This window comes from Stenella coeruleoalba, assembly GCF_951394435.1.
Source record: "Stenella coeruleoalba genome assembly, chromosome: 14".
NCBI classification, from domain to species: Eukaryota; Metazoa; Chordata; class Mammalia; order Artiodactyla; family Delphinidae; genus Stenella; species Stenella coeruleoalba.
The window spans coordinates 63,404,869-63,432,725 of NC_137160.1; the positions used below are offsets into that span (position 1 = coordinate 63,404,869).

General features: G+C 55.1%; 2 protein-coding genes across 4 annotated transcripts in view; one reads left to right on the forward strand and one right to left on the reverse strand.

The window, feature by feature from the left end:
- Positions 1–754: 754 nt before the first annotated feature.
- Positions 755–27,375, reverse strand: KLHL22 (kelch like family member 22). Of its 3 annotated transcripts, none has more exons than XM_079942172.1 (7): positions 27,303–27,375; positions 24,371–24,636; positions 19,140–19,305; positions 15,645–16,363; positions 11,164–11,356; positions 3,761–3,994; positions 755–1,716 (listed from the first exon to the last, which is right to left on the reverse strand). In XM_079942172.1, exons 2-7 carry the CDS (start codon positions 24,595–24,597, stop codon positions 1,351–1,353), a joined length of 1,905 nt encoding a protein of 634 aa, XP_079798298.1. In that variant the 5' UTR covers positions 24,598–24,636; positions 27,303–27,375; the 3' UTR covers positions 755–1,350. The 3 variants fall into 3 exon arrangements, with proteins under 3 accessions (XP_079798298.1, XP_079798299.1, XP_079798300.1); XM_079942173.1 differs by lacking the exon at positions 27,303–27,375 and adding an exon at positions 24,728–25,231; XM_079942174.1 differs by having other exon boundaries at positions 1,616–1,749.
- The window catches only part of THAP7 (THAP domain containing 7), a 191,148-nt gene continuing 174,240 nt past the window's right edge, over positions 10,950–27,857 (forward strand). Inside the window, exon 1 of the mRNA XM_079942182.1 lies at positions 10,950–10,953. The gene's annotated coding sequence lies outside the window, so the exon portion shown is untranslated. The remainder of the gene's footprint in view (positions 10,954–27,857) is intronic.

Genomic DNA, 27,857 nt, shown 5'->3' on the forward strand with positions numbered 1-27,857 from the left:
TTTCCTCAGAGGTACCTGGGCCCCAAGACAGCAGTCACACACACCGTGACTGCCTCGCCCCCACACCCATCTTTAGGGTACCCCCAAAGGAGTCCAGAGCAGCTGGCTGCCTGCACCCCCCATGCCCTTCCTCCCACCAAGGAGCACACACCGTCCCTCTGCCCCCCTCTTCCATGGCAGGGCGCCAGGGCAGCAGGCTCTAGGCAAGGCACAGGGACAAAGACCCAGCTGTCCCAGGTGGCCGGGAAAGAACAGAGAACAGAGCACTGGGGGTTTTTCCAGATCCATGCCCGGGCCTAGGGGTCTGCAGGGGGTGTGGTACGAGGACCCCAAAGGAGGGGGGGTGTTCAGATGGAGGCTGGGCTGTGCAGAAGTGAGGTTGGTGCTGGAAGCCCTGCCTGCCCACAGGTCCCACCTGCTGGAGCATGGCCCTGGAGACTCACTTGGAGGAAATGCAGCGCCCCCTCCCCGCTACATGCTCAGATGCAGGAGGTGGGCAGGCCCAGGCATCTGTCTCTCCCTCCCTAGGTGCTAGGCTTTACTTGGGGCTGAGATGGCCACCTGGGATTGGACTAAAGTTCAGAGAAGAGGTCCTCACCAGGGAAAATGCTCAAGTGGGTGGGCAACCAGCTGTCACCAGACTGCGGCGGGCGTCCTGGTGACACCCTTCTAGCCTGGGGGTGGGCTCTCGGCCTCCCATCGCCCCCAACAGCTCTGCCCCCCAGAAATCAAGCTTCCGGGGCTGCAGCCTTGGACAGGCTGTGAAAGGAAGTGAGGCCATGGCCAAAGGAAAGCAATGCACACCTCGTGTAAGATGATTTATTTCATTTATCAACGACATGGGGGCCGAAAAGCCCAGCTAGAGGGCATCATTTTATCACAGAATCAGCCTCAGGCAACCTGATGGATTTCTCTCCCCCTCCGGCCCTGGGAGCTGCTAGGCAGGCGATGGGCTCAGCACGCCCCCTCCCTGCCGACGAGAGGGACAAGATGTGCCCTGGCCCCCTCACCAGGGGCCAGTCCCCAGGTCCCTTGGGAGAAGGGCGCCCTCTCGGCCCAGTAGGAACCACAACCAGGGAGCAGGGAGGCCAGGACAGCTGGTGGTGGCACAGCCCGTCCCTGCTGAGGAGGAGAGAGCCCGGTGAACTTCAGGGGACCGAGCCCTTCCCGAAGGTTTCCCACTGTGGGGTGATCCACAGCCACAGGTCTGCAGGGCCCCAAAAATACCTGCCGATGGGAGGTGGCGGGAGGGAAGGCCGCTGCTAGCCTGGGGTCAAGTGCTCCAGGGCAAAGTGCTGTGGGGGAAGCTGGGAGCTACCACCCCCCGCACCCCCGACCTGGCCTGGGACCCTAGTCCTCACTGGAGTTGTCGAACTCCTCCCAGTCAGACACACTCATCACCTCAGAGGCGAAGTCCGGGTCGGCCTGGCTGCGGTCAGGCGTCCCGCGGGGCGGCTCAAGGAGCAGGGACCGCGGCAGGGTGAGCACGCAGGCCGCCAGGCCCGAGATGGAGTTGTCCAGCTGTGGGCCCTCCTCCCAGCAGTCCTTCTCCACGTCATAGATGTGCACATAGCCAGTGCGGCTGCCCCGGTTGTGCGAGCGGCCACCCAGCACGTAGATCCTGTTGTCTAGCACAGCGATTCCGGGCTCACCGTGCCCTGCTGGGAGCGGGCAGACGGATGACCACTGCCCGGACTTGCAGCTGTAGCAGGCCACCTGCAAGGCAAGGCCCCAGGCTCACATATGAGGCTGAGGGATGCAGTGGGGCTGTGGGCAAACGCACCCCCCAGAGGAAGGGCTCGGGCCAGGCTGACGCTCTGGCCCCTCAGCCAGCCTGTGGCCCCAGGCGTGTGGGTGTCTTCCAGTTGGTCTGGGGGTGCCAGCTCACTCCCCTCCGCCACTGAAGCTGAAGACTCAGACCCCATGCACACCCAGCAATGGGGGAGGTGCAGATAAAATAAGGAAACAGGTGCTTGCTAACTCATGATGACCATCAACATTCTCTTGGGGGATCCCTGGCGGTCCAGTGGTTGGGACTCAGTGCTTTCACTGCTGGGGCCTGGGTTTGATCCCTGGTCAGGGAACTAAGATCCCACAAGCCATGCAGTGCAGCCAAAAAGAAAAAAAAATCTCTTCTCTTCAAAATTACTACAAACAGTAAACAAATACATGGGAAAATGTTCAGCCTACCAGTAATCCAAGAAATGCAAAATAAAACATCAGGGACAAATTGTCAGCTGTTAACCAGCAGCCACTGGGGAAGAAAAGGCACAAGCCCGGGGCTGGTGGAGGCGTGGTGAAGCTGTCCTGCTGTGCACCTGTCTGACCAGCCAGCACAGCAACGTGCAAAATTATCAAGAGCCACTCGGACACTACCCTCTGACTCAATGATGATCCCCTCCGGTTCACCAGCCGCAGGAGGAGGAATGGCCTTCCAAGGAGCCTGTGCTCAGATCTCTGGGACTTGTATTACTTTACATGGCAAGAAGGACCCTACAGACTCATTAGGGTGGGGACATGGAGATGGGAGGTTATCCTGGATTTTTGGGGGGACCCACCTAGTCACACAAGCCCTTGGAAACAGAAGGGAAAGTCTGGTGGGGGCTGAAAAGGGAGGGGAAGCTGCCGCTGCTGGCTTAGAAGAGGAAGGGGCCTGACCCGGGGGACGTGGAGTCTTTTAGAAGCCAAGAAGGGCTTCAGGCCACAGCAGCCAAGGAATCGGGACCTGAGTCCTACAACCACAGGGAACTGAACTCCACCGACACCCTAAGTGAGGAGGATGTGGATCCTCCCCAGGCCCCACAAAGGAAAGACCCCTGGATTGCCGTCTGGTAAGAGCCACAGGCGTGTAACACACTTGTGTTGATTTAAGTGGCTAAATTTGTGGTGATTTGTCCCGGCTGCAATAGAAAACGAAAACGCTAGAGCCCAATGGTTCTCAACACTGGAGGATCCCACCCAGGAACTTCCAACTCAGTGGGTCTGGGAGGGGCCAGAGAATCTGCATTTCTTATGAGTTCTCATGTGATGTGGGTGCTGCTGGCCCGGGGACCACACTTAAGAGAACCACTGCTCTCACCTCAGGAAATACCCCAAAATACCCAAAAGCTCTATAAAGCAAATATTACTTGAAATGTTACCTGGAATAGCCACAACTTGACCAACCCAAACGTCACCAGTTTGGTGGAATTCTGCACAGCCACTGGGTGGGGTGGGGGTGGGGTGGTCATCAAACTAGAAGACACGCCCACAACAAACTTGAGCCAGAAACCAAATGGGATGATGCTCTTTGAGGACAATTAAGTGGAAACCATGCACAGGTAGGAGGGCTGAAGCTAGTGGCACAGGGCCAGGTTATGGGAGTTTTTCTTCACCCTTCTCCATTTTTTCAAAGCTCTGCAATGTGGTTACATTAACTTTATGTAATTAAAGTTTTTAATAATAATAAAGACAAGTGAAACTCTTCCGTGTGATACTCTAATGGTGCATACATGCCATCTGTCTAAACCCACAGAATGTGCATCACCAGCAGTGACCCCGGGCCAGTGTAGGGTCATCGGTTATAACAATGACACCCTCTGGTGGATGCTGAGCCTGGGGAGGCCATGGTGTGTGGGGGCCGGGGGCACACGGGAAATCTTCCTGCTCAACTTGGCTGTGAGCCTAAAACTGCTCTAAAAATTAGTCTGTTACAAGGGAAACCTGCCCCCACGGCAATTTTTATCGGTGACTAGCAGAAGGTAGGCACCCTGCCGCTCACCTGGTGCACGTCCCTCCTGTAGCCCGCATCGTTGTTGCTGCCCCCGACCACGTACAGCTTGTCCAGGAGGGTGGCCATGCCATGCCAGGCCCGCCGCACTGGCCCGTCAGCCAGCGTGTGCCAGGTGTCGCTGCCCGGGTCATAGCAGTGGGTCTCCTTCAGGTAGTCCTCGCCCCGGCGGCCGCACGTGATGTACATCTTCCCATCCAGTGTGGCACCCGCGTGGGCGTACACCTGTGGGCCGGGAGAACCGGGGGTGTGCGTGTGTGCACGTGTGTGCGCGTGCATGTGTGCAGCCCTGCTGACATCCTCCTCACGGTCTGACTGGATCTTCGCTGGGCACACCATCCTTGTCCCCCACCCGACCTCTTCCCAGTGGAAGATGATTCAGGGCCCTGAGGTGACGCTGGGCTTCTACAAGAGTAAGAACAGAATCTCTGTCTTTCCCCTGCCCCTAAAGGTGACAGCTGCACGGGGACCCAAAGGAAATCAAAGCCTTGTCTTCACTGAGGCCCTTGGTCGCCTCCACCTTTCCCCCACCCCTGACTCCACTTTCAATATCTGCTTGTTTGGGGCTTCCCTGCGGGCACAGTGGTTAAGAATCCGCCTGCCAATGCAGGGGACACGGGTTTGAGGTGGTCCAGGAAGATCCCACATGCCGCAGAGCAACTAAGCCTGAGCACCACAACTACTGAGCCTGCGCTCTAGAGCCGGCGAGCCACAACTACTGAACCCACACGCCACAACAACTGAAGCCTGCACGCCTAGAGCCTGCGCTCCGCGACAAGAGGAGCCACTGCAATGAGAAGCCCACACACTGCAATGAAGACTAGCCCCAGCTCACCTCAACTAGAGAAAGGCTGCACACAGAAACGAAGACCCAACGCAGCCAAAAATAAATAAAAATTAAAATTTAAAAAAAATCTGCTTGTTTGCAAATAACAAATGATATGACCTGGTGAGCACAAAAGTGAGGTACAAAATCAAACAAACAGCAGTCTTCAGTAATGGGAGAAAACTCACCCCCTACTTTAGATTTTGGTCCTCAACCTCACCCCTGCTTTCCACTGCACCCGGGAGGCACACCCTCTCTGCCCAGCCGGCCCCACTGCCTCCAGGCCCCCCTCTCACAGCCCACAAGGGCCTCCTGCTGTGCCCGTGTGCTCTGCCAGCAGAGATGTCCTGCAGGACCGGGAAGCCCCAGGGCCTGTGTTACAGGGCCGGTCACTGACACCCAGGCTGTGGGTAGCACAGCAAGGGGCTGGAGAGGTGGATGGGGCAAAGGGCAGGGGACAGAGCAGTGGGCAGGAAACACACCATGGGGCTAGGTCTTCTCCCACCAATGGTGGGCATCTGGGGAGGTGTTTTTTTTTAAACTAAAGTTTTCATCTTGAGGTAAGTGTAGATCCACATGTAATTATAAGAAATACAACCACCCGCATCCTTCACCCTGACTCCCCGGGGGAAGAGCTTGTGGGCCTCAGCACAACATCACAGCCTGGGTGCTGACGTCGGCTCCATCAAGACTCAGGACGTTTCTGTCTCCCTCTTTACAGTCACATCCACTCCCCACCCTCCAGTCCCTGGCAACCACCACCTGTTCCCCACGTTGTCGCTTCCAGAGTGTGGCTTGAATGGGATCATGTGGTATGTCACCTCCGTGACAGGCCGCCCACGTCAATCTGCAGACCCAGAGTTCCTCTCCGACTCCAAGCGACTGCTCTGCACCGTGTACCTGCCTGTTTGGTGAGCCTCTCGCCCATGGAAAGACATCTGACTGGTCTCCAGTTTCTGGCTATTACCAATAAATCTGCTGTAAGTATGTGTTCAGAGTTTTTGTTTCTCTGGGGTAAACGTCCAGGATGGTGACTGCTGGGTCACATGGCAATTGGAAGTTAACTGCACCTAGTACTGTCACATTTGCCATTTCAGCCGCTCGACAGTCTCCCTGCTGTGGCGTCCAGTCTGCATCCCCTAACTGCACGTCTACATCCTCCCCGTTGAAGCGTCTCCTCCCGTCTTCTGCCTTCTTTCCAGCGGGTCCCCGTGTGTGTGTTTCCCAACGAGTTTTGAGGGTTCTTTACACATATTAGATCCTAGTCCTCTCCCAGGTACTGGTTTGCAAACATTTTCTCTCATGCTGCAGCTTCCTCTCATCCTCCTAACGGACTTTTGCAGAGCAAAGTTCTGCAATTTTGATGAAGTCCAATTTATCATTTTTTCTCTTTATGAATCATGCTCTGGGGGTCAAGTCTAAGTACTCATTGCCTAGCCCCAGACCCTGAATATTTTCTTCTACTTTCTCTAAATGCTGTGGAGTTTTGTATTTTACATAAGTCCGTGCACCATTCTGAGCCAATTTTTGTGTAAGGTGTGAGACTTGGGTCGATGTCCATTTTCTTGCCTATAGATGTCCAGTTGCTCCAGTACTACTTGTGGAAAGGTAATCCTTCCTCCATTCAACTGCTTTTGCATCTTTGTCAAAACTCAGCTGGGCATGTTTCTGTGGGTCTATTTCTGAGTTCTCATTCTGTGCCACTGATCTCCGGTTCTATCCCTCTGCCAATACCACAGTCATAATTACTGTATCAAGTATATACGTAGTAAGTCTTAAAACCAGGTAGATGGAGTCTTCCCACTTTATTCTTCTTGAAAGTTACTTGGAGTATTCTAGATCCTTTGCCTTTCCATATAAATTCCAGAATCTCATCTACATCTACAAAAACTCTTGCTAGGATTTTCATAGGAACTGTGCTGTATACCATATATCAATTTGGGAAGAACTGACATCTTTGTGTCTTGGAATTCATAAACATGATATGTTTCTCCATTTACTTACATCTCCTTTTATTTCTTTCATCAGCACCTATACTTTTCAGCATATAAATCCTAAAAATGTTTTGTTGGATTTATACCTAAGCATTTCATTTCTGAGCAACTGTAAGTGGTGTTGTATTTTTAATTTCAGTGTCAACATGTTCATTACTAGTATACAAAAATACAGTTGGTTTTTATATGTTTATATAATATCCTGCAATCTTACTAAACTCACTTATTAATGCAAGAATTTGGGGGGGTACATTTAGATTTTCTGACAATTTTGTCATCTGTAGAGTCAGTTTTATTTCTTCCTTTTCAACCTGTGTGCGTTTTCTTTTCTTGCCTTATTTCACTGGCTACACCCTCCAGGACTGTGATAAGACTGGTGAGAGCAGACATCCCTGTCCTGTTCCTTACCTTAGGAGAAAGCATTCCATTCAGTCCTCACCAGTAAGTATAACGTAGTGGTTGGAGTTTTGTAGATGCTCCTCATCGTGTCAAGGTAATTCTTCTGTTATTTTTTTCTATTGTTACTTTGTGAGAGTTTGATCATGAATAGATGCAAAATATTATAAGATCCTATTTCTGCTCTGATATGATCATGTGGTTTTTAAGACGGTGAATTACACTGACTGAATTTCAAATATGGAACCAGCGTTTGGTCATGAATTTCTTTTGCAGGGAGAGGAGCTTCTATTTGCTAATATTTAGTTAAGAACATTCATATATATGTGTATCTATGACAGACTTGTTCTTTTGCGGGGGGACTGTTTTATCTGGTTTTGGTATCAGGGTAATATTAACTTCAGAAGATGAACTGGGAAGTATTCCCCCTCTTCTATTTTCTGGGGAAAAAATCATGCAGAATTGGTATTAACTTTTCTTTAACTGTTTGGTAAAATTCTCCAATTAAACTATCTAGACCTGCAAATCATTTCCTTAACAAGTATAGGCCTATTCATATTCTACTGAGTCTTGTGTGAGTCGTAGTAGGTTGTGTTTTTTGAGGAACTGGTCCATTTCATCTAAGTTGTCGAATTTACACACGTAGAGTTGTTCACAGTATCCCCTTATTATCCTTTTGACGTTGGCAGGGTTTGCAGTAATGCTCCCATTTCATTCTTGATATTTTAAATTGTCTTCTCTTTCTTCTTTGTCGGGCTTCCTAGAAGTTTGTCAATTTTATTGATCTTGTGGAAGACCCAGTTGTTTCACTGACTTTCTCTGTTTTTCTGCTTTTAACTTCATTGATTTCTGCTCTGGTGTTTATTATTTCTTTTTTTCTGCTTGCTTTGGGTTTCATTCTGCTCTTATTTTTCTTTTTCTAGATTCTTGAGGAGCTTAGATTACTGATTTAAGATTTTTTTTTTCCTTCCTTAATGTATGCTTTTAGTGCTACAAATTTCCCTCTCAGCACAGCTGTAGCTGGGGTGCCACAAAATTTGACGTTTTCTTTTAAAAAAAAAATATTTATTTACTTATTTGGCTGCACTGGGTCTTTTTTTTGTCTGCGTTGGGTCTTTGTTGCTGAGCATGGGCTTTCTCTAGTTGTGGTGAGCGGGGGCTACTCTTTGTTGTGGTGTGCGGGCTTCTCACTGTGGTGGCTTCTCTTGTTGCAGAGCATGGGCTTCAGTAGTTGTGGCACGCGGGCTCAGTAGTTGTGGCACATGGGCTTAGTTGCTCTGCAGCATGTGAGATCTTCCCAGACTAGGGCTCAAACCCATGTCCCTGCATTGGCAGGCAGATTCTTAACCACTGTGCCACCAGGGAAGCCCTGCATTGGGTCTCAGTTGCAGCATGCAAGATCTTCGTTGTGGCATGTGGGATCTTTCATTGAGGCACCCAGGCTTCTCTCTAGTTGAGGTGCATGGGATTAGTTGCCCCGCAGCATGTGGGATCTTAGTTCCCCGACCAGAGATCAAACCCGAGTCCCCTGCATTGGAAGGTAGATTTTTAACCACTAGACCACCAGGGAAGTTCTGACATGTTGCCTTTTCATTTTCAGTCAGATCAAGGTATCCTCAGGTCCCCAGATCCCTAGCTGGTCTGCCATCTTCTTTCAACCTTTTTGAGTCTTTACACATAACGTCCAGAGTTCTGTGTTGTACTGAGCAGGAGGAACCAAGAAGGACACATCTACTCTACCTTTCTGAAGGTGCAAGTTCTCTGGGAAGGTTTTTAAGTGAGCAGAGAAGGGCTTCTGCCGAGACCTCCTTCCTCTCCTCCAAAAGCATGGGATGGCCACCCTCAGGTCTGGGCCGTGCAGAAGAGAACCTCTGACTGGAGGACTCTGCCCGCTGCTGGGGCAGGGAGCTCTCAGTCCACTGGGGGCACATCAGTGACCAGTTCCTAAGGATGCCACGTGGGTGGGACCCTGAGAGACAGGTGGGAGGGAGGGAGGAAGGGAGGGAGAGAGGAAGAGAGGGAGGGAGGAAGGGAGGGAGGGAGGAAGGGAGGGAGGGAGGAAGGGAGGGAGGGAGGAAGGGGTCCGCCCCGCTACAGGCCCTGCAGACACCCTGAAGGCCTCTGCAGTGGCTGCACACCCACGTCTCCAGACCCATGGGCCCCCTGCCTCTCTGCTCCTCCTCTGGCCTGGCACCGCCCCTGCTCCTGAGCTGATCACCCCGCCCATGGCTAGCACCGCCCATCTCCATCTCTAGGCTGACATCCCCGAGCCTGGCTTTCAACCGGATGTCCCCAGCATCTCATGTTTGTCACTTTCCACATGGAGCCCCTCCTTTCCTGTTCACACCCGAGCCCACCTGTGCTCTGCGAGAGCGGCCTAGCCACCACACAGCTGCTCACACGGGTGGCCTGGGAGTCTCCATGTCCTCTCATTCCTAACCCATCAGCAAGTCTGGTCAGTTTACCTCCAAGCGACACGTCGAATCTGCCTGTCTCCCTCGTCCCCCACAGCCTCCACCACAGCCCACACTACCCTCGCCTCTGTCCCGATCACCCAAGTGCCCTGGCCCTGCTCCCCGCTCCCCTAACACCCTCTCTTCACATGCATTCCCCATGCTTCCCCTCTTCCTCCCGGCCTGGAAGGTCCTTCCTGCCTCTCCCAATGGCTGCCTGTCTTCCGTGGACCTGGTCTCACTGACATCTCCTCAGATGGACACTCCCCAAACAGTCCAGCGAGGTCCATCCTGCCGGAGCCCCTCCTTAAGCACCACTCAGCTCGGCTCTCAAGGTCCTTTACTCATCTGTTCACAGCGGTTGAGAGTGGTCTCTCCCACTAAGTTGCAAACACCATGGGAGGACCTTGGTCACTTTTTATCACCACTGGATCCCCAGGACTTGGTATCCAGAAGGTGCTTAATAAATAGCTGCTGAAGGAACGAACGGATGAAGGAAGTTAGGAACCTGGACACCAGGGAGAAGCTGGCTGAAGGCTGAGGCTGCCCCTCTGTGGCTACGCTGAGAAGTGCAGCCTCCCCGCCGTCCAAAGAGCCCCTGGAGCCCCTCCCCCACTCCCCTCCAGGACAGAGCTCAGGGTCCACCACCGCCCACTAGGTCTCAAGGACCCCTGGTCTTTCCCAAGAAAAACCTCTCTTCTGAACAGGCAGGGAGTGCCCTCCAGCGGGGCTTCCTCCCCAAAGAGGCCAAGGAGCAGGAGGCAGGCTGGCTTTCCCTGCCTGGGAGGAACTGCGGTGGGAGCCCCGGGCCTTCCTTGGAGCCTCGCGGACTGTGGAGAGGAGCTGGGCCCATCAGGGAGACCCCTGGGCTCCCGAAGTTGGAGTCTAAGGCCCTGGGGCTCAGGAAAGGGTGATAGGTAAGGAGGGGAAAGGAGGGGAGGGGAGGAAAGAGGGTCAGGGAGGTAGTAGCTCCTGCCAAGGCCTCGGGGCCGGTGCAGCGGAGCCCGGAGGAGAGCCATCTTCTCCGCTGGGGGAGTCAGGGTGCCCAGTGGTGCTCACAGGCACTGGGACCCGAGGTGCAGCAGGGACCAGCAAGGCCCCCTCTTGCCCTGGGGTCTCATGTCTGGTTTGGGGACCAGGGTCTCAGCACCACAAGCCCATAAGGTGAGAGAGATACCCCCCTTAAAACATCACTTTTGCACAATGAACGTATTTTTCACATCTTCAAGCTGGAACAAACCAAAGTATTGTGTAGGAAACACATGATTTAAAAAAACAAAGAAACATGTAAAATATAACTTCTAAAGTGTTTCTGGCTTCTTGAAGGCCCCGTCCTTGGTGGGGGGTTGGGGGGAGGTCTGAGGCCACTGGGCCCTGCCTCCCGCATCCCTCAGGTTTGACATCTCTGGACTTGTTCCAGCTCATCTCAGCTGTGCTGAGGAAGAGAAGGGGAAGGCTTCTGTCCACATTTGACTGCAGGGTTAAAGCAGCTACCCGGGCCAAGGTGGCGAGACCCAGACGGGGGTGGAATTTTGGGGAAGGAGGGCTCTTCTGAGGCGGCTGGCTCAATCTCAGGAGTCCCCCGCCCCAATCTTAGGGCACAGTCCAAGGAGGGAAGAGGGCTCTGATAATCGGCCGGTCTCCCTGGCCGTGCCTCCCACTCCCTCCACACAGCCCAGGAAGCAATGCAGCCGAAGAAGGGCCCCATGGGAGGGGTTTCCTTACCTCCCTCTTGAGCGGGGCCACGTAGGCCCAGGAGTTGGTGGCAGGGTCGTAGCGCTCCACAGTGGTCAGGTCATTGTGGTAGTCGCGGCCGGCCACCGCGTAGATGTACTTGCCCACGACACACACACACAGGTCGGCGTGCTCCTGCTGCAGCGACTGGATCTGGAACCATCGGTTGTGCCTCGGGTCGTACCTTGTGGGGAGAGAGAACAGCATGTCACCAAGCAGCCCCTCCCCTAGCAACCCCTCCCCCAGCCTGGAGGGTGGGGCTCGGAGCCTCCTGGGTTTCCGCCCACAGCGCCAGGCCCTCCAGGTGTGACCTCACGGTGGTTTCTAGACCCTCCACTGTCCACTCCAAGCTGCCCAATGGCTGTTCCTACAGCCACCTCGATCTCACCTGTCTCACCTCAAAATCCCCATGGCCCTGCTCTCAATCAGGAACGCCCCCAATTATGGCCTCTCGACTGGACGACTGGGCACAACAGCCTCCAGGCCTCCCGCCAGCACTCCCTCAGGCTGGTCGCCAGGCTCCCATCACAGCCCACCTGACCCCCGTCCCCCACTGCCTGTGCATCTCCTGTGTGCAGTTCCCGCCCTCCCCAGCGGGATTCCAGGACAGAGGCCTGCGAAGAGGGGAGGGGAGGGAAGCCCACCTCTGCTGAGCCCAGCACCATCACCAAAGCTCGCTCTCCTGACGTCGGGCCACCTCCATGCCCCTTTCAAGGGGACGCAACTGTCCCTGTCACAGCCCTGCCTTCACCTCACCCCATCAACCTTCGTAAAAGAGTCTAACCCCCATGCGACAGCTTCCTCTATGCCCCCAGCATGGAGCTGCTCCTCCCCCCAGCCCTGCCCTCTCCTGCCTCCAGAGGGCTTCACTTTTCAGCCCGGTCTTCTCAGCCACTCCGGGACAGCCCGCGGCCACCCCACGTTCTCTCCTCACACTGCTAATGCCCGTTGCCACCTCCAGCTGGCTGCTCACTGGTCCCACGTGGACCCCCGGGCTCCCTACATCCCACCCCTCGCTCACCAGCCAAGCCCCTGCTCACACCCAAATCCTCACATGCCTGAGCCCAGCAGCTGAGGCCCTTCAAAGCCCAGACTCAGCCCCTGCCCCATCTCTCCAGGCCCCAGGCCTGGCACCCTGCTGGGCATGAGGCCAGTGTGCTGTTTGAGTGGACACAGGTGACCACAGAGCCTCGAGGGCCAGGGCCCGTGAGCCCGAGGCCCCAAGCCCACTCATCCCCTACCTCGGCCACTCTTCCCCTGGCTCCCTGCCAACCCCGCCCCCAACTCCGGCACCGGCAGCTGAGTGTCGGCCTCTGGAGCCCCCTCACTCCATGCATGGCCCCTGCACACTTACAGCCTCTCTCTGGTAAGTGTTTAATTCTCCACCATAAGACCAGCTCTGAAGCAGACAGTTTTCTTTGGCCTGTGCCAGACGCCCCCATTTCAGCTTTCACCCCCAAAAGAAGTTAAGTGCACTCGACAGCCGCTTCTTCCCGCCACAGCCCCTCCCTGCCAGCCGAGAATACAGGAAACGGGCCAAGAGAGAGAGAGGACAGGCACCTGGGCCACGCAGACCCAGGTCTGGGCATATTTGGCCATCAGTTTTACTGTCCCGACGTTCACTCAGCTCCACACCCATGGGGTTATGCTGCCTGCCTAGAAAAGCTACCATGAGGGATCACGAGGGTCAAGTCATGTGACAAGGGTTCCTTAAAGGACCGTGGTCCATGTCTGTCTTCCCAGACCTGGTGGCGCACCTGGCTCAGGGCAGATCACACACTGTCCGCTCAGGGAAGGGAAGGAGGGGCGAGGTCACCAGTGGTGGAATCACTCAACAAACATCACTGCCCCCAACGTGGACCAGCCATGGCTCTTGGCGCTGGCACCCAGGGCCCCCCTTTCCACTGTAGGTTGGGAAACAGGCCAAAGGGAGCAGAGTAGCCAAGTCTCCACATAAGGACAGGTGCCGGGGAGGAGAAGTGACAGAAGGAGACAGCAGGGCCAGGAGGGCGCCTGAGAATGAGTGGCCGGGCCCTGCCAGGTGGAGGTCCAGCTGGGACAGGCAGCCCAGGGCAGGAAGGCGCCTACCACAGCCCTCCTGTGCACAAGGCTTGTTCACATTTCACATGCGTCTCTTCTGCCCCATTTTCACCAGGGAGACGAGTCCCTCCAGATGCTTCCTCTGGCCTCCTGCCCTCACAGCACCCTGGGCTGGGTTCATCTGGATTTGCGGTGTCAGTTAAGGAAACACACACACAAACACATACATACAGACACCACATCAATAATTCAGACATAACCACAGTTTTGCTGATTTCTTATCTCTCCACCATGTTCTGTATCCCACATTTTCCTCTTTATTGGTTTAATTTTCCACTTTGTCAGAATAAGTCCTCAAGTAATATTTTTTTCCTAATAGAAATAAACTAAACCATTGCATATAAGGATTCAAATCCTTCAGTCACTTTAATGCTGACTCTGGACCATCCTACTGCAAACTCACAGGCGAAACCTAGGGTTGGCATGAGAATGTTCTGAGGCCTTATTAAACTTAGTGATTGCTCTCACGTGTTTCCATGACTTAAGCCTTCCCATGATTATTGATGAAGTCCATTACAGTTAGGAACATTTTTTGAAACATACTCTAAAATATTAATAGTCATGAAAATGCCTAAGGACAAAAACAAGTTATCACTCTATGTAGGGTCGGGGCATGTGGCAACATGGACTGGCCACCACCGGGTAGGGGTGCAGAGCTGCAGCTGTGGGAAGGTGCCCTAGTCACGTGGGCAACACAGACGCAATCAAGGAAAGAAAAGAGAAGTGTCATAGCTCGGAGGCAACGTGCTCCGAGAGAGCACGCTACAACCTGTTAAGTCCCTAACTCCTCAAAACGCAAATGCTAATTTACTGCAAAATCTTGTTTTCTTATATTCTGACAGCCTGTAGATTCTAAGGGCGGTGAACTGAGAGGAAAGGGCAGAGAACCAGACTCTTAACTCAAATTAAGATCCACCTAGCAGTGTGAAGAGTCCACCAGGAGATGAATGAAACTTTCACTCCATAGAGATGAGACCCCGGGTCTCCCCACAGCTCACCAGCCGCTCCGCACCGCAGCCTGCCCGGCAGGTCTCCCTGACCCCGCCTCCAACAGTGACCCAACCTCCGAGTGGAGTCTGAGGCTGTGGTTGTCAATCACGGAGGCTGACACCAGCACCTTCCAGAGTTCTGGTGGGTCTCACAGCACATGTTCACAAAAGGGAAACAGACCGGGTTTGAGAGACAGAGGTCAGCAGCTCATGACAGGACTCTAGAGTGTCTGCTTTGAAGATCTGGCCTTGGCCCTCCAGCTGGAAGTGGCAGCCCTTCGAGGCCTGGCAGGAGGGAGGCCTGAACATGGGACTGCCACCACCCCCACGCCCCCCGAGTACGCGTCAGGTCAGGGAGATGATGAAGGCATGGTTTCCTCCCTTCTGAACTGGGCCCCCTCCCGTTTGACCACAAAGAGCTGCCAAGCTCTGGGTCTCACCAGTGTGACAAAAGTGATCACTTCCTGGGGTGGGGAGAGCAGAGGAGGTCGACGGATGGGGGTCTCCTCCTGGCTTGGGGTCCCCAGGCTCCCATCCAAGGGGCACGGCCAGGCCTGACCCCACCCCCAAGACGGAGCAGGAACAGGAACGCAGTTGGCTTCAGCTCACCGCTGCCACAGCTGGCAACCCCTCTCTCTCTGCAGTGCCATCTTTCAGCTTGTGGGGGGCAGAAACTTCCCCCAGGCACCAGACCTTAAGATCAAACCAAAGTACAGGGGAGGGGGCCCTAGAAACCTCCTGGAAGTGGAGGCCGTGGAGATTTGCCCCACTTTCCTTGCTCTGACCAATGAAATGGATTTATGGGATCCCAGCCTCGCAGACTGAAAGAAACCATGGCCTCCCGAGGCCTTACACCCAGCACATGGCTGATGACAGGGCCTAGGGGCTGGGGGGTGGGGGGAATTTGGTCTGAGGTTCAGCACTGCCTGTGGGCCTTCCCTGCCCCCCAGGCTGAGGACTGTGCACTCAGGGGAGCAGGGCGACAGGAAGCCACCCTCCACCAGGAGCCTGTGCGGTTACGAGAGCAGAGCTAAGTGGATAGGTGAGGGGAAGCTGGGACCAGGGGTGTGAGAGCAGAGAGAGGCAAGGTGGCCATGCTCCCAGGCCTGGTCCCCTCCTTCCTGCCACAACACCCCATCCCAGCCCCTCACCCACAAGATGGTGGGGTGTGCTGAGGGGCGAGGGGGTTTCTGAGGAGGGGGGACAAGAGCGGGAGGAGGGATCACGGGCCCCCTTCCTCATCTCACCGCCGTCCATGTTCTTCCCATCAACCTGCGCCCACAGAACGGGCGCAGACCTGTTCAAGAGGATGACTGCGTTGGCCAGTGGCACGTGCCTGGCAGAAGCCACCCTCTGGGCAGCCGCCTGGCCGAGGGCCCCTACCTCCAGCAGCGGGACTCAGCGCGGAAGCCCTGGACATTGTTGTCCCCTCCAATCAGGTACACGAAGTTGTTGAGCACGGCGATGCCCTGGTTGGACATGCGGGGCGCCAGGGAGGCGGTGAAGTGCTTCCACTCCCCCAGCAGCGGGTTCAGGTACTTGGCCTGGTCGCTGAGGACAGTGGACGGCGTGGAGTGGATGCCCCCGAAGCCCACGACGCACTGGAAGTCCGAGCGCAGCTCGGTTTGTGGGCCCTGCAGGCTGGGCTGCAGGCTCTCGTTCCGGTGGTACATGAGGGCTTCAGCCACTGTGTCCCTCAGGGGGCTGGGGTCCAGCTTGTCGTGCAGCCGCTGCAGGACCTCGGCTTCCATGAGGGCAAAGCGCACGGTCTCCAGGAGCTTGGGTGGCTCATGCAGCGGGAGCCGGTCAGCCTGCACCTGCTCCGGAGGGTAGTGGTAGAGCAGGGCACCCTCATACACCTCCGTCTCGCAGGACACCTCCAGGCGGTTGCTGCTCAGGAGGGCATAGACCTTCTCCAGGGGCAGCTGGCGGTACTTGTCAGTCCGCGAGAAGGCCACGAAGTTCTTGAGGATGTAGGCGTCCAGCTGCTCGGTCAGGTGGCTCAGGTCAAAGAGCTCGGCCAGCCGGTAGACGTCAAGGATGTTGTCCTCATCCACCCAGGGCGTGAGGAAGTCACAGCAGAAGTGGATGATCTCGGGGATCTGTGAACAGAACACATACATTCAAGCCCAGGCAAAGCGTCTGGGTGCGGGACCTAGCGTGGAGGTGCGGGTGGGGCTCACAGGCTCCGCCGGTCCCACTCCCCGCCACACTGGACACACCCGGGGCTCACAGCATTTCGGGGCTTAAGTCTGGGCTTGGAGGTGGTCTCTGAGCCTCAGCCTCCTCGTCTGTAAAACAGGGATGACGTGGCGAGGAACCACCTGACACACGCCAGCTCCCTTTGGATCAAAAGCACGGGATCTCCAGAGAAGTGCAAGCAGCAGGACAGCCACCACACTGTGGGGCAAGGACACCCTGCGATTAGGTAACCAAAGGACCCAGAAGGCAAGGCAAGGGCCCGGAAAGGCTGCTCAGGGGCTGCTAAGTTCTGCAGGAAAACTGGATTTCAGAATTTCTCAAAATGGGAATACCTCTCATATCCAGCACCATCAACAAATTCATTACATGAAAACTAATTCTGCTGGAATTTGAAGCTTATTAATAAATGTTTAAAGTCTTTTTATTTTTTCTGGTTCTAGACATTTGGTGCTTGCCAGGTGACATGCTGAAGGCTGAATGGAAACCTGCAAAGTGCCAGGCGTGTGTCTCCCCCACCAGGAACGTCCCCATCGTGCTGCTTCCTTAGGTCCTGAGGGTCTTCACTCGACCATCCATTTCCTCCCGAGCAGGTGCTTCTGCTTGGCCTCTTCTGCCTAAAATATTACTTCTGACCTCTCAGAGGCCAGGAGCTGAGCACCAGGTTCTGGGTGGAAGGTGAGGGCTGACAGCCCTGAGTGGGCCTGAGGAGCAGCTCCTGAGAACCAGGGACTGTCTTGCCCTCCCTGGCAAGGTCAAGGTCCCTCATCCTTGTCTCAGCGCAGGGACCTCTGGCAGGGAATCTCACCAAGGAATCGCCCGGCCTGCCCCATGCAGGAGGCCCACGAGAGGCCCAGAGAAGGGAACTCATTTGCTCGGGGTGACCCAGTGGATACAGTCTCACCGACACTCAGATCCACGTCCCTGGGGATACCACGAAGGGCACAGCACATGGGAGACAGGCCACCAACAGCCACTGGCTACATGAACAAACATGACCTGGTGGGCCTGTGGACTCGGAACTGTTACACCAAGTAAAACTTGCTTTAAAAACAACATTGCGGGGCTTCCCTGGTGGCTCTATGGTTAAGAATCCGCCTGCTGCGGCTTCCCTGGTGGCACAGTGGTTGAGAGTCCGCCTGCTGATGCAGGGGACACATTTTCGTGCCCCAGTCCGGGAAGATCCCATGTGCCGCGGAGCGGCTGGGCCCGTGAGCCATGGCCGCTAAGCCTGTGCGTCCGGAGCCTGTGCTCTGCAACGTGAGAGGCCACAACAGTGAGAGGCCTGTGTACCGCCAAAAAAGAAGAAAAAAAAGAATCCGCCTGCCAATGCAGCGGACATGGGTTCAAGCCCTGGATGCCGTGGAGCAACTAAGTCCATGAGCCACAACTACTCAGCCTGCGCTCTAGAGCCCAGGAGCCACAACTATTGAGCCCACGGGCCACAACTACTGAAGCTCGTGTGCCTAGAGCCCGTGCTCCGCAACAAGGGAAGCCACCGCAGTGAGAAGCCTGCACACTGCAACAAAGAGTAGCCTCCACTCGCCACAACTAGAGAAAGCCCACGCGCAGCAAGGAAGACCTAATGCAGCCAAAAATAAATTTATAACAAACAAACAAACTGGGCTTCCCTGGTGGCGCAGTGGTTGAGAGTCCGCCTGCCGATTCAGGGGACACGGGTTCGTGGCCCGGTCCGGGAAGATCCCACATGCCACGGAGCGGTTGGGCCCATGAGCCATGGCTGCTGAGCCTGCGCGTCTGGAGCCTGTGCTCCGCAACGGGAGAGGCCACAACAGTAAGAGGCCCGCGTACCACAAAACAAAAACAAAAACAAAAACAAACAACAACACTGCATAGAAGCCCGGTATGTTAAAAATAAAACAAAACCAAGCCGGGCTGCCCCAAGCACCAGCCATGGCTCTGCCTTGAGGTCTGAGGGGAGGCAGCAGGTCTCTGAGCCAGCGACGGATGCAGCAGAAGGCAGAGCCCAGCTGGGAGGAAGAAACGGAGAGAAGGAGGCCGGGACAGAGGCGAGGGCAAGGAAACAGAGAACACGGTCACGTTCACAAGGATGACTCGTCCAGACATGGACCCAGAGGACGAAGGTGGACATAGAGGAGAGCCTGGTGCTAGCAGAGTGGCTGTGGGATACACGGTGCAGGGAGCAAGGCAGTGTGCGGTGTGCTGGGGAGGGGGGGTGACGCCGACAGCGAGCACAGGGGGAGAGGTTCTGGGGGCGGCTGGCTACTGGAGGTGTGGTCCCCAGAGCAGCAATGAGGGGACAGGACATGGGGACAGAGGAGCTCTCTGAGTAAAAGAAGGAACTTCTGCATGAAGGCCGCCTTGGCTCAGCTCCACCTGCCCACCCGCCACTGAGAGTAAAGGCACAGGGCTATTAGGGCCCCGCCATGTGGGGAGCCTCCAGACCCCCCCAAACAGGCTGCTTTTCCTACTGCCCCAGACGTGCTCTGACCTTATAAAAGGTCAGGATAAGGAACTCGGCATAAGACATCGTTCCAGTTTCAGGACACAAGGGAAAAGCTGTCTTCTGAGCCAAACGAGGAGCCTGCCGACACTCTCGAGAGCAAAGGGCTCACCGCCCACCCTCACACCACTGCCTGGCGGGCACCCGAGACCCGTCTGGGCCTGGCTCTGCCTGCCTCAGACCAGAAGCCTCACCTGAAGCTGGCAGGCGGCGACCAGCGTCTCCTGGACGTTGCTCAGGCTGAGTTCCAGCTCGGACGTGTAAATGAAATGCAGGATTTGGCACATGGCATTGTAGGACACGCCGTGGATCAGGACTTCTTCCTGCTCCATCTCCTTCAGCCCCCCAGCAAACATGCCTCTGCAAAGGGAAGAAAGGAGATGGCAGGGTTACACCCATTAGGACGCCAGGCCGCAGAGGAGGGGCACCCAGAAGCGCCCACAGCTCCTGACCAAGCTTGGCAGCTGTTCTGGAAATATCCATCTAATGTGCCCCAGCAGCTGCATGTGAGCCTCTGCGGGCAGGACCACGTCCAGCGTGCTTTCTGCTGCATCCACCCGTGCAATTCCTGGGCCACAGCCGCAGTCCAGGGCACGCGGTGAAAGGATAAATGAATGGGAAACAAATAGTAAACGTCCTCCGCTCAGCAGCTCCGTACCCAGCAGCCACTAAACACCAGGAACCGTGCACAGAGCCAATGCGACAACAGTGAAGTGAAGTGGCAGGATCCCTATGTGCATGGAGTTAATGCCAGAGGACAGACACGAAGACACAGGGCACTTCCGGTGGTGGAATCACTGTCAAGGACCACAACAGGGCATCTGACCGAGGAGTGCCCAGGGCGGGAGAAGAGTGGCTGGAGAGCGATGGCAGAAGGGCCCACGATGAGGAAGTGGAGGTGGCAGGCACCCAGGGCCCAGGGCCAGGAAGAGCTTGCAGGCAGGCAGGCAGGGCAAGGAAGAAGAGGCAGGAGGTGAGCCTGGGCCAGGTCCTGCTACCCCCGGGGCAGGGTAGGGTCTGGACCAAAACCAAGGCAAATGAGGTGCTCTCGGCGAGTCATACACAGGCCTGAGCAGAGGAACTTCAGATCTTGGGCTCCTTGGCCAGAGTGGAGAGGCTGGAGCAGAGGCAGGGAGGCTCCTGCAGGGCTGGGGAGGCCACACGGCTGGGGAGCTGGAGTAGAGACCACCCTGGGGCCGAGAGGAGAGAACAAGCGATGGAGGGAACCCAGGAGAGCACAGGAGGAACCCAGGCTGGGCAGGAAGACACCTGGCGGGACCGGAGTAAGAGAGGGCAGTGGGAGTTCCATTGTGGCTCCAACACTGTGGGTGCCCCAGGGCATCTCAGCAGGGGTGTCAGTTAGGTGTTTGGAGGGAGGAGGCTGGCAGTCAGGGGAGGAATCTGGGCTGAAATATGACAGCAACAGGGAGGTGACAGAGTGGCTATTGTCACATTTTATATCACACACACACACACACACTCACACATACTCTCCCTCCCCCTCCCTCTCTCTCTCAAGACCTAAATTACACGAAAGGGTGCTCTGGTCACCAGCCCCCCTCCAAGGGTGGCACTATCCCCAGAGGCAGTGGCCGCGCCTTAATCCCCACCTGGTTTCGACTTCACAGGACACCTTGGAAACAGCCCCGATCATCCGTACACACAGCGCTGCCCCTCTCTGTAAAGGTGATCACAACTGATTTAACCGTTCCTGCCGGGGTCCACCTGGGTTACTTCTAATCTCCTGTTATTTCTCCCAGTGGATGGTTTTGCGCCCACGAGCTGTTGCTCATGTGAACGCCAGGATTAATTTCAGGAAAGCAACTGCTGGGTCAAAGAGTTTCATACACACGCACTTGGATGGCACTGCCCACGGCCTGTCAGGTAGCGCCACCAGTGTGCGGGGAGCCTGTCCCCCACACCCCCAGAACCAGAGGAAGATGCTGCTCCAACTGCCAGGAGGCAAGGGAGAAATCTTGTAAACAATGGGACAGAGGCTCTCTTCACAGGTTTAACAGCTGTTTTTATATTCTTTTCCAAACAGTCCAGATGCTTTACCCATTTTCTGTTAGACTCTGTCTTATCAATTTAAAGAAACTGGAACCTCTGTGCATCGGTGATGGGCATGTAAATTAGCGCAGCTGCTGTGGAACAGTATGGGGTTCCTCAAAAAATGAAAAACAGAATTACAGAATGTGATCCAGGGAATTCTCTGGTGGCGCAGTGGTTAAGAATTCGCCTGCCAATGCAGGGAACACGGGTTTGAGCCCTGGTCTGGGAAGATCCCACATGCCACGGAGCAACTAAGCCCATGAGCCACAACTACTGAGTCTGCGCTCTAAAGCCCGCGTGCCACAACTACTGAAGCCCGCGCGTCTAGAGCCCATGCTCTGCAGCAAGGGAAGCCACAGCAATGAGAAGCCCGCACACCGCCACAAAGAGGAGCCCTCACTCACCGCAACTAGAGAAAGCCTGCAAGCAGCAACAACGACCCAGTGCAGCCAAAAACAAACAAATAAATAAATAAATATTTTTTAAAAAAGAACATTACTGATCTGTACACTTAAAAATGGTTAAGATGGTAAATTCTACAGGTTTTTTTTTTTTTTTAAAGGATGTTCACCAAGTCCCCAGCAGACGGGCACAGATAGCACAGACCACAAAGAGAACCCGGGCCACCTCTACTGCCAGGATGTCATAACCAGATGTCACAAGGTGCCAGTGAGCTGCCTCGGATATGAGGTGGGGAGAACATTTCCTGTGCCAGCTTGTACCAGCCCCCAACCCCTCTTCCAAACCTTTGAGGTCAAGTGTGTTTCAGAATTCAGAACGTTTCACCTGGAGAAACCCTTATCTGTGCCACATATGATGTCACGCTACCCCCCATAGGGTCTAAATCAAATCCAAACACCTCAATATTTCCAAACCAAAATGTACAAAGACCCATGCTAAGTAGGACACATATAAAAGTACCCTCATATCAGTTCAGGGTGGGTTTCGTGGTTTAATGAATTTCTGCCAAACTTAGACTTTTAAAAAGCTGGCAATGTAGGAGAATCCAACTTCTGCCTCCCCCCTCAAAGATCAACGACTGGACAGATTGGACAGCTATCCACAAACAAAAGAGCTCTGGGAGGGACTTCCCTGGTGGTCCAGTGGGTGAGACTCCACGCTCCCAATGCAGGGAGCCCGGGTTCGAGCCCTGGTTAGGGAACTAGATCCCACGTGTGTCAACTAAGATCCCGCCTGCCACAACTGAGATCCAGCACAGCATGCATGCATGCATGCATGCATGCATGCGTAAATAAATAAATAAATAAATATTTTAACAAAACAAAACAAAAACAGAAAAACCAGCTCCGGGAGACTTCCAGAGGACACTTGACAAGTTTTAGCAACATATTAGAAAACAAAACAACTTTGAGTATCAGAGCTTTGAGGTTTGAGTATTATGAACTAGGATTTGCAAGGGAAAATAGTGTGGTTGATAAGGAACGTTTATAAATGGTTACCACGGGGGTGAGGTGGGAGGGCAGGGATAAAGTGGTGCTTTCCACGATTTCCAATTCCAGCAGCGTTTCAGCTGTGGCAGTGGATGCTGGATGTGACCACATGCCTGCTGACCTGTCTGTGGATGGCCACACGCCAGGTCGCCTCAGGCTGATTAGGGCCTCGCACTGGAAGAGAGGTTTCCTAACATGGAACCAACTGTCCTTCCACGAACAAGGCCCAGCAGGCGGGCGTCTACTGCTCCACATGCCCAGGTCTCACTGAGCATTTCACACACTCTGATTCATAAGGAACTACAGCTTTCCGTGTGTTGGCTGGACACCGCTCAGCACCTGGCAGACACCCCACAGGGCGTCCCCTACAGGGCCCAGCCATGGGCCCACTGCCCTCCAAAGCCCTTCCTTCCACCCCTGCCCACATCAGATATCTTCAGCAGCCTCACTGGGAAAAACCCTTTATCATTTCAACCTGAGTCAGTGACTGAAATGAATAATAAGGAAATAAACCCACTAAAGCTTGGGAATCATCACTGCATATGCACATACCAGAGATGAGTCTGGGTTCTCCCTGGTCCCAGTGGGAGGGGGTGTCATCCTGCACAGTGACCGGGCCTAAGAGGGGAACACCTCCCAGGACAGACCCGCTGGAAGTGGCTGCCAAAGGGCCAGGAATCGCTCCTGGAGGATGTGGGGAGACACAGAGTGTTTCCACCAAGAAGGGAGAGGTGGCACCAGTAACTGTCCTTTAGGAAGAGGACCATGACTGTGACAGTGACAGGATGGCCTGCGTGGGGAGAGAAGCTCCACCTGAAGGGCTTCGACGGTGTGTCCAGGAGGCCCTAAGCCAGGAGGACTCCAGTGCTTGAACTTCTGGGCCCTAAGGCCTCCCACAACTCTGCCCTGCCCACTGCCCTGTCTTCTCAAAGCTTGTAAAAGCTGAATCCTGATGAACTGAAGGGACACTGCTGTCCCTGGACATGTTTGCTCTAAGGCACCACTAACCACTAGGTCACCCTCTCCATAAACTCCTTCTGGAGAACAGGAAGCACTTAACCATAAAGAAATATTTTGCTCATTAGTTCCTAAAGTTAAAAGATAAGAACTACAAATGAGCCTTGAAGACAAAAGAACCAAACAGAATGGGAGACAGAATAGAGGGTCTCAGGTCTCAAGTGGGATGGTGGCACCAGCTCTGCCCAATGTGCTCAGGGCTGGGCTGGCGTCACGTAGGAGGTCATGAGAAACTCAGGGGACAGAAAACCCACAGGGAGGGTGGGAGGCCAAGGCCCAAGGGATGAGGAGGTGAGAGCAAGAGGTGGATGGCCAGGTGAGGGTGCGAACGGAGTGACTCCACATCACGTAGCTGGTGTGGACGACATGCATACGGTACTGACCACCTGCCTCGGCCCCCACAGAGGTCCCTGGGCCCGTATGGGCTTCCTGACGGTTTTACAAGAACACTGGGTGGGGCTGAAAAGTCTAAGGCATAAAGCATCATAACGTCTTTTAAAAAAGGCGTGTGTTACAAAGGCAGTGAAAGCAAATGCGGCAAAATGGTAACAACTGGTGTCCAGGTGTTTGTGATACTATTCTTTTCAATGTTTCCATAGGTTTGAAATTTTTTAAAATGAGATGATGGGTAGCCAGAGTAAAGTAGAAAGAAAATCTGTTTCACACCAAGATACTGTACTTATAGTAGAAAATTCATTCTAGAAAATACAATATTATAAGTGAAGCCAAGCATACCGCCTTTAAAAGAAAAAAAAGGGAGCACATGCCCCAGAGATGGGGCAGCTGAGAGAAAAACAGACCCCGAGCCCCCTACGCCTGCACAGCGAGAAGCGGGAGAAGCCCGGGGTGCCAAGGCGTCCACCTGGTGCAGCCAGCATCCCTGCTACCTTACTATGCAGACTCACCTGAAGTAATCGCAGGACGCAGCCAGCAGGATGCGATGGGCCTCGATGTGCCTCCCTTCCACCACCAGGACCACGTCAAAGAGGATGCCGCTGTTCCGCAGAGCCAGCAGCCCCCGGAGCAGCGCCTGAGAGTGCTGTGCGCTCCGGTAGGTGTTGCTGACACAGTGCGGGTGGGAGGGCTGTGCCGGCAACTTGCAGAGCTGGGCGAACTCCTGCTCCTCCGCCATCCTGACCACCGCTCCCAACCTCAGCACCGCGGCTGTCAGCTGCCAAGACACAGGGGCGAGGAATGAGCCTGGGAGGCAGCGCAGCCTGTGCAGGGCTGGCCAGCTTTTCGGGTCCCTCCCTCCTGCTCACCTGTGCTTTCCCCGTGGTCTCAACCCTCTAATTCCCTCTCCCCTCCCACTGCTGTCCAAACTTGGTGCCTTCTTTCTCCTGACCTGTGTCTCTTCATTGCCAAGATTCTCCTTTCCATTTATCTGCTTCAGCATCACCATGAAACAAAAGGGTTCTAGAGACAGACCAACCCAGGCAGGAAACCCAGCCCCACGGTGGACTCAGTGTGGTGAATCTGAGTGTCAAGCCCCTCAGCTGAGAAAAGGGGACTACAAGCACCCAGCCCCTCGGGGCATTCTCAAATTTCCTAAAGGATGAAAACAAAGCACGAGCACAGACGAGGTTCTCAAGGGCTCTTCCTCTCTTCTATTGGGAAAGAACACCGGTTCCCCCCGCAACAGGAATGGATGAATAAAAAAGACAACAGGCCTAGGTGGTGGTACAGGGGAGGGTTCCAGGCCCTACCTTCTTTTACCGAGATTTTGAGTCAAGCACTGTAACTTCAAGTAAATTTGGTACATTCAAGATTGTCTGCATTGTCTTTTAAATTCAAGCTTAACTTCTAATAATTGAGTCAATATGTTCAAAAAAATGCAAACTGATTTGAACAGGAGCCTCAGAAACCCCATGAGTAAAACCAGCTACTGCAAACACATTTTGACCAAGCACTCCAAGCCAACCACAAGTGACTGGGGGCAGCCAGTCCTACACCGACCTGTGGGGTTGAGCTGTGAACTCTCCAGGCCACAGCACTGCCAGCCAGCGGACCACTTGCCACATCTCCCTTCCCCACCTCACGTTCCTCCACTATCCCCTCCCCAAATGTGCTTCTTTTTCAATCCCCTACTGGACCCTTGAAAGAAAAAAGGAAAAATAGACTCTACTATAAAACAGAAAGGTATACTGTATTATGAAACTTAAATTTCCCTCCCACTTATGCCCCCTAACCAGATCCTCTCCCAGAGGAAGCTATTCAACTTTCCTGTCACCCCTCCAGGTAGCACCTATGCATTTGCAGGCAGAGCTGTAGAACAAAATTTCCCCCTTTTTATTAGCTTTTACACATGATAACCTCGTGTCCCACCCACAGTCCATTGTATGTATAACCGTATTTTATTTAACCAATACTTTTCAGAGAGACATTTGGGTTTCCTTCAATTGTTTGCTGTTGCCAACAGTTTTGCACTGAAAGTCACTGAGATCTGCCATATATATAGCAGTTAAATGAGGAACATTTACTAGATATAGAACTGCTAGATCATCTTAATTTGAATGTGCAGTTGACATTTCAATAGATATTGCCAAATTGCCTTCCGTAGAGGTTGTACCAATTTATTCTCCACCAGCAAAGTATGAGAACCGGATTGCAACCACTGTCTAGCACACCAATAGCGTTGTTTTTTTTTTTATCTTTGCTGACTTAGATGTAAAACACCATTTCACAGTGTAACTTCGTTTTGCTAATTCATAAAATTTCAAAGAATAAAATATTAAGTGGAATGCTGCACATCTTTTGCGATTCCCTTCCCATGCCTGTTTTTCTGAAATAAAATATGTTCTTGCGGGCTCACTCTCTGGCACCCTCGACCTCCTATTCATTTTACCCAGGTTCCTCTATGATGAAGCCCTTCCCTAGATTAACTACCCTCGGCCCCATAACGTCCCCGATTCTAGTCACGGCAAGCAAGGCCCTGCGTTCAGTGCTTTTCAGTTCAGAGCTTTGGAGGGAGCAGGAAGGAGGTTTTATGTCCCAAATAGATACAAACTGAAGGACGTAAAATGAATTTTCATGAATTCATGGATGACAGAGTCGGAAGCATCTCTGAACAATGTTCAACTCAACACAATTTACTGAGTAGGCACCCTCAGTCCTCTGCAGGGCCCCAGCGTCTGCCCTCCACGAAGCCCAGTCCCTGGCAGCACGAAGCAAGGTCTGCAACAAAGGGAAAGGGGGTCCCACTTCCCAGGGGACGGCCCGCGTCGGGTGCGGATGGGATGCGTTCTGGACCATCGCGGCGCGGAGGCCGGAGCGGGGTAGGGACGCGCCCGGGCGGAAAGCGCTGGGCTCGGAGCCGGGGTGGGAGTGGGCAGACCAGCGGCCGGCGCTCCGGGCCGAGGCGTCGCACTGACAGCGCGGCCGCCGGGGCTGTCGGGGGCCGTCCAGGTCCATCCGTGCAGCAAGCGGGAGCCGAACCTGGGCCGGCTGAGGGGCCGAGGCTGGCATGCCGGGGTCCAAGGTCGCGCCAGGGGGACTACGCCCGACCGGCCGCCTGTTGCAGGGCCGCCGGCGCAGCGCAGGGGCCGCGGCTCCGAAGGACGCGCGCGGACCCGCGGGGGCGACAGGCCCACCCGAGGCCCGGACGCCGGCGTCCCCGCGGCCCCTCAGCTCCGAACCCGCCGCGCCCGGGGGTCCCGCCCGCCGCCCCCGCCACGTCAGGCCGCCGGCTCGCCTCAGGCCGCCGCCCCCACCCCGGCCCCGTCCGCGCCCGGCCCGCGCCCCCGCCCGCGTCCTCACGCGCTCGCGCCCCGCGCGCCCGGCCCGAGCCCGGCCCCGGCCCCGCGCCGAGAACCCCGCCGGCCCGCGCTTGCAGCTCACCTGGCGCCGCCGCACGCTGAGGCCGCACTCGTGGAGGCGGGGCGGGGCGCGCGAGGCGGGGCCTCCGGCATCACGTGGCCTCACTGCGCAGGCGCCGGACGAATGCGGGCGGAGGCGAGGCGGGGCGGAGAGGAGGGCGTGGCTCTGGCAGGGGCGGGGCAGAGGGCGTGGGCCCGGCGGAGGTGGGGGCGGAGCGGAGGGCGGGGCCCGGGCGGAGGCTAGACTCCCTGGAGGCCGAGTCTCCGCTCGCTTCCCGACCCCGGCGCCGGGCGCGGCAGAACGCAAAAAGAATGAGGACGGGAAGGAGGACGTGAAGGAATGCGTTCTGGCGAGGGTGGGGCACTGTAAATCCATTTCCTCTTTCCTCCCCTCGGTCCCTTCCTCGGGGTCCCCTGAGTCGCCCGCCTCCTGCTGGATGCTGGCAGGGACATAAAACGCCGCCAGTGTGAACAGGTGTTTTCCTGTTTATCGAGGTTGTGGAGTAAATCCGCTCCCCAGCCCGCAGCCGGGTCCCACCACTACAACCGGCGGCTCTTGCGTTCATTTTTCTCCGCC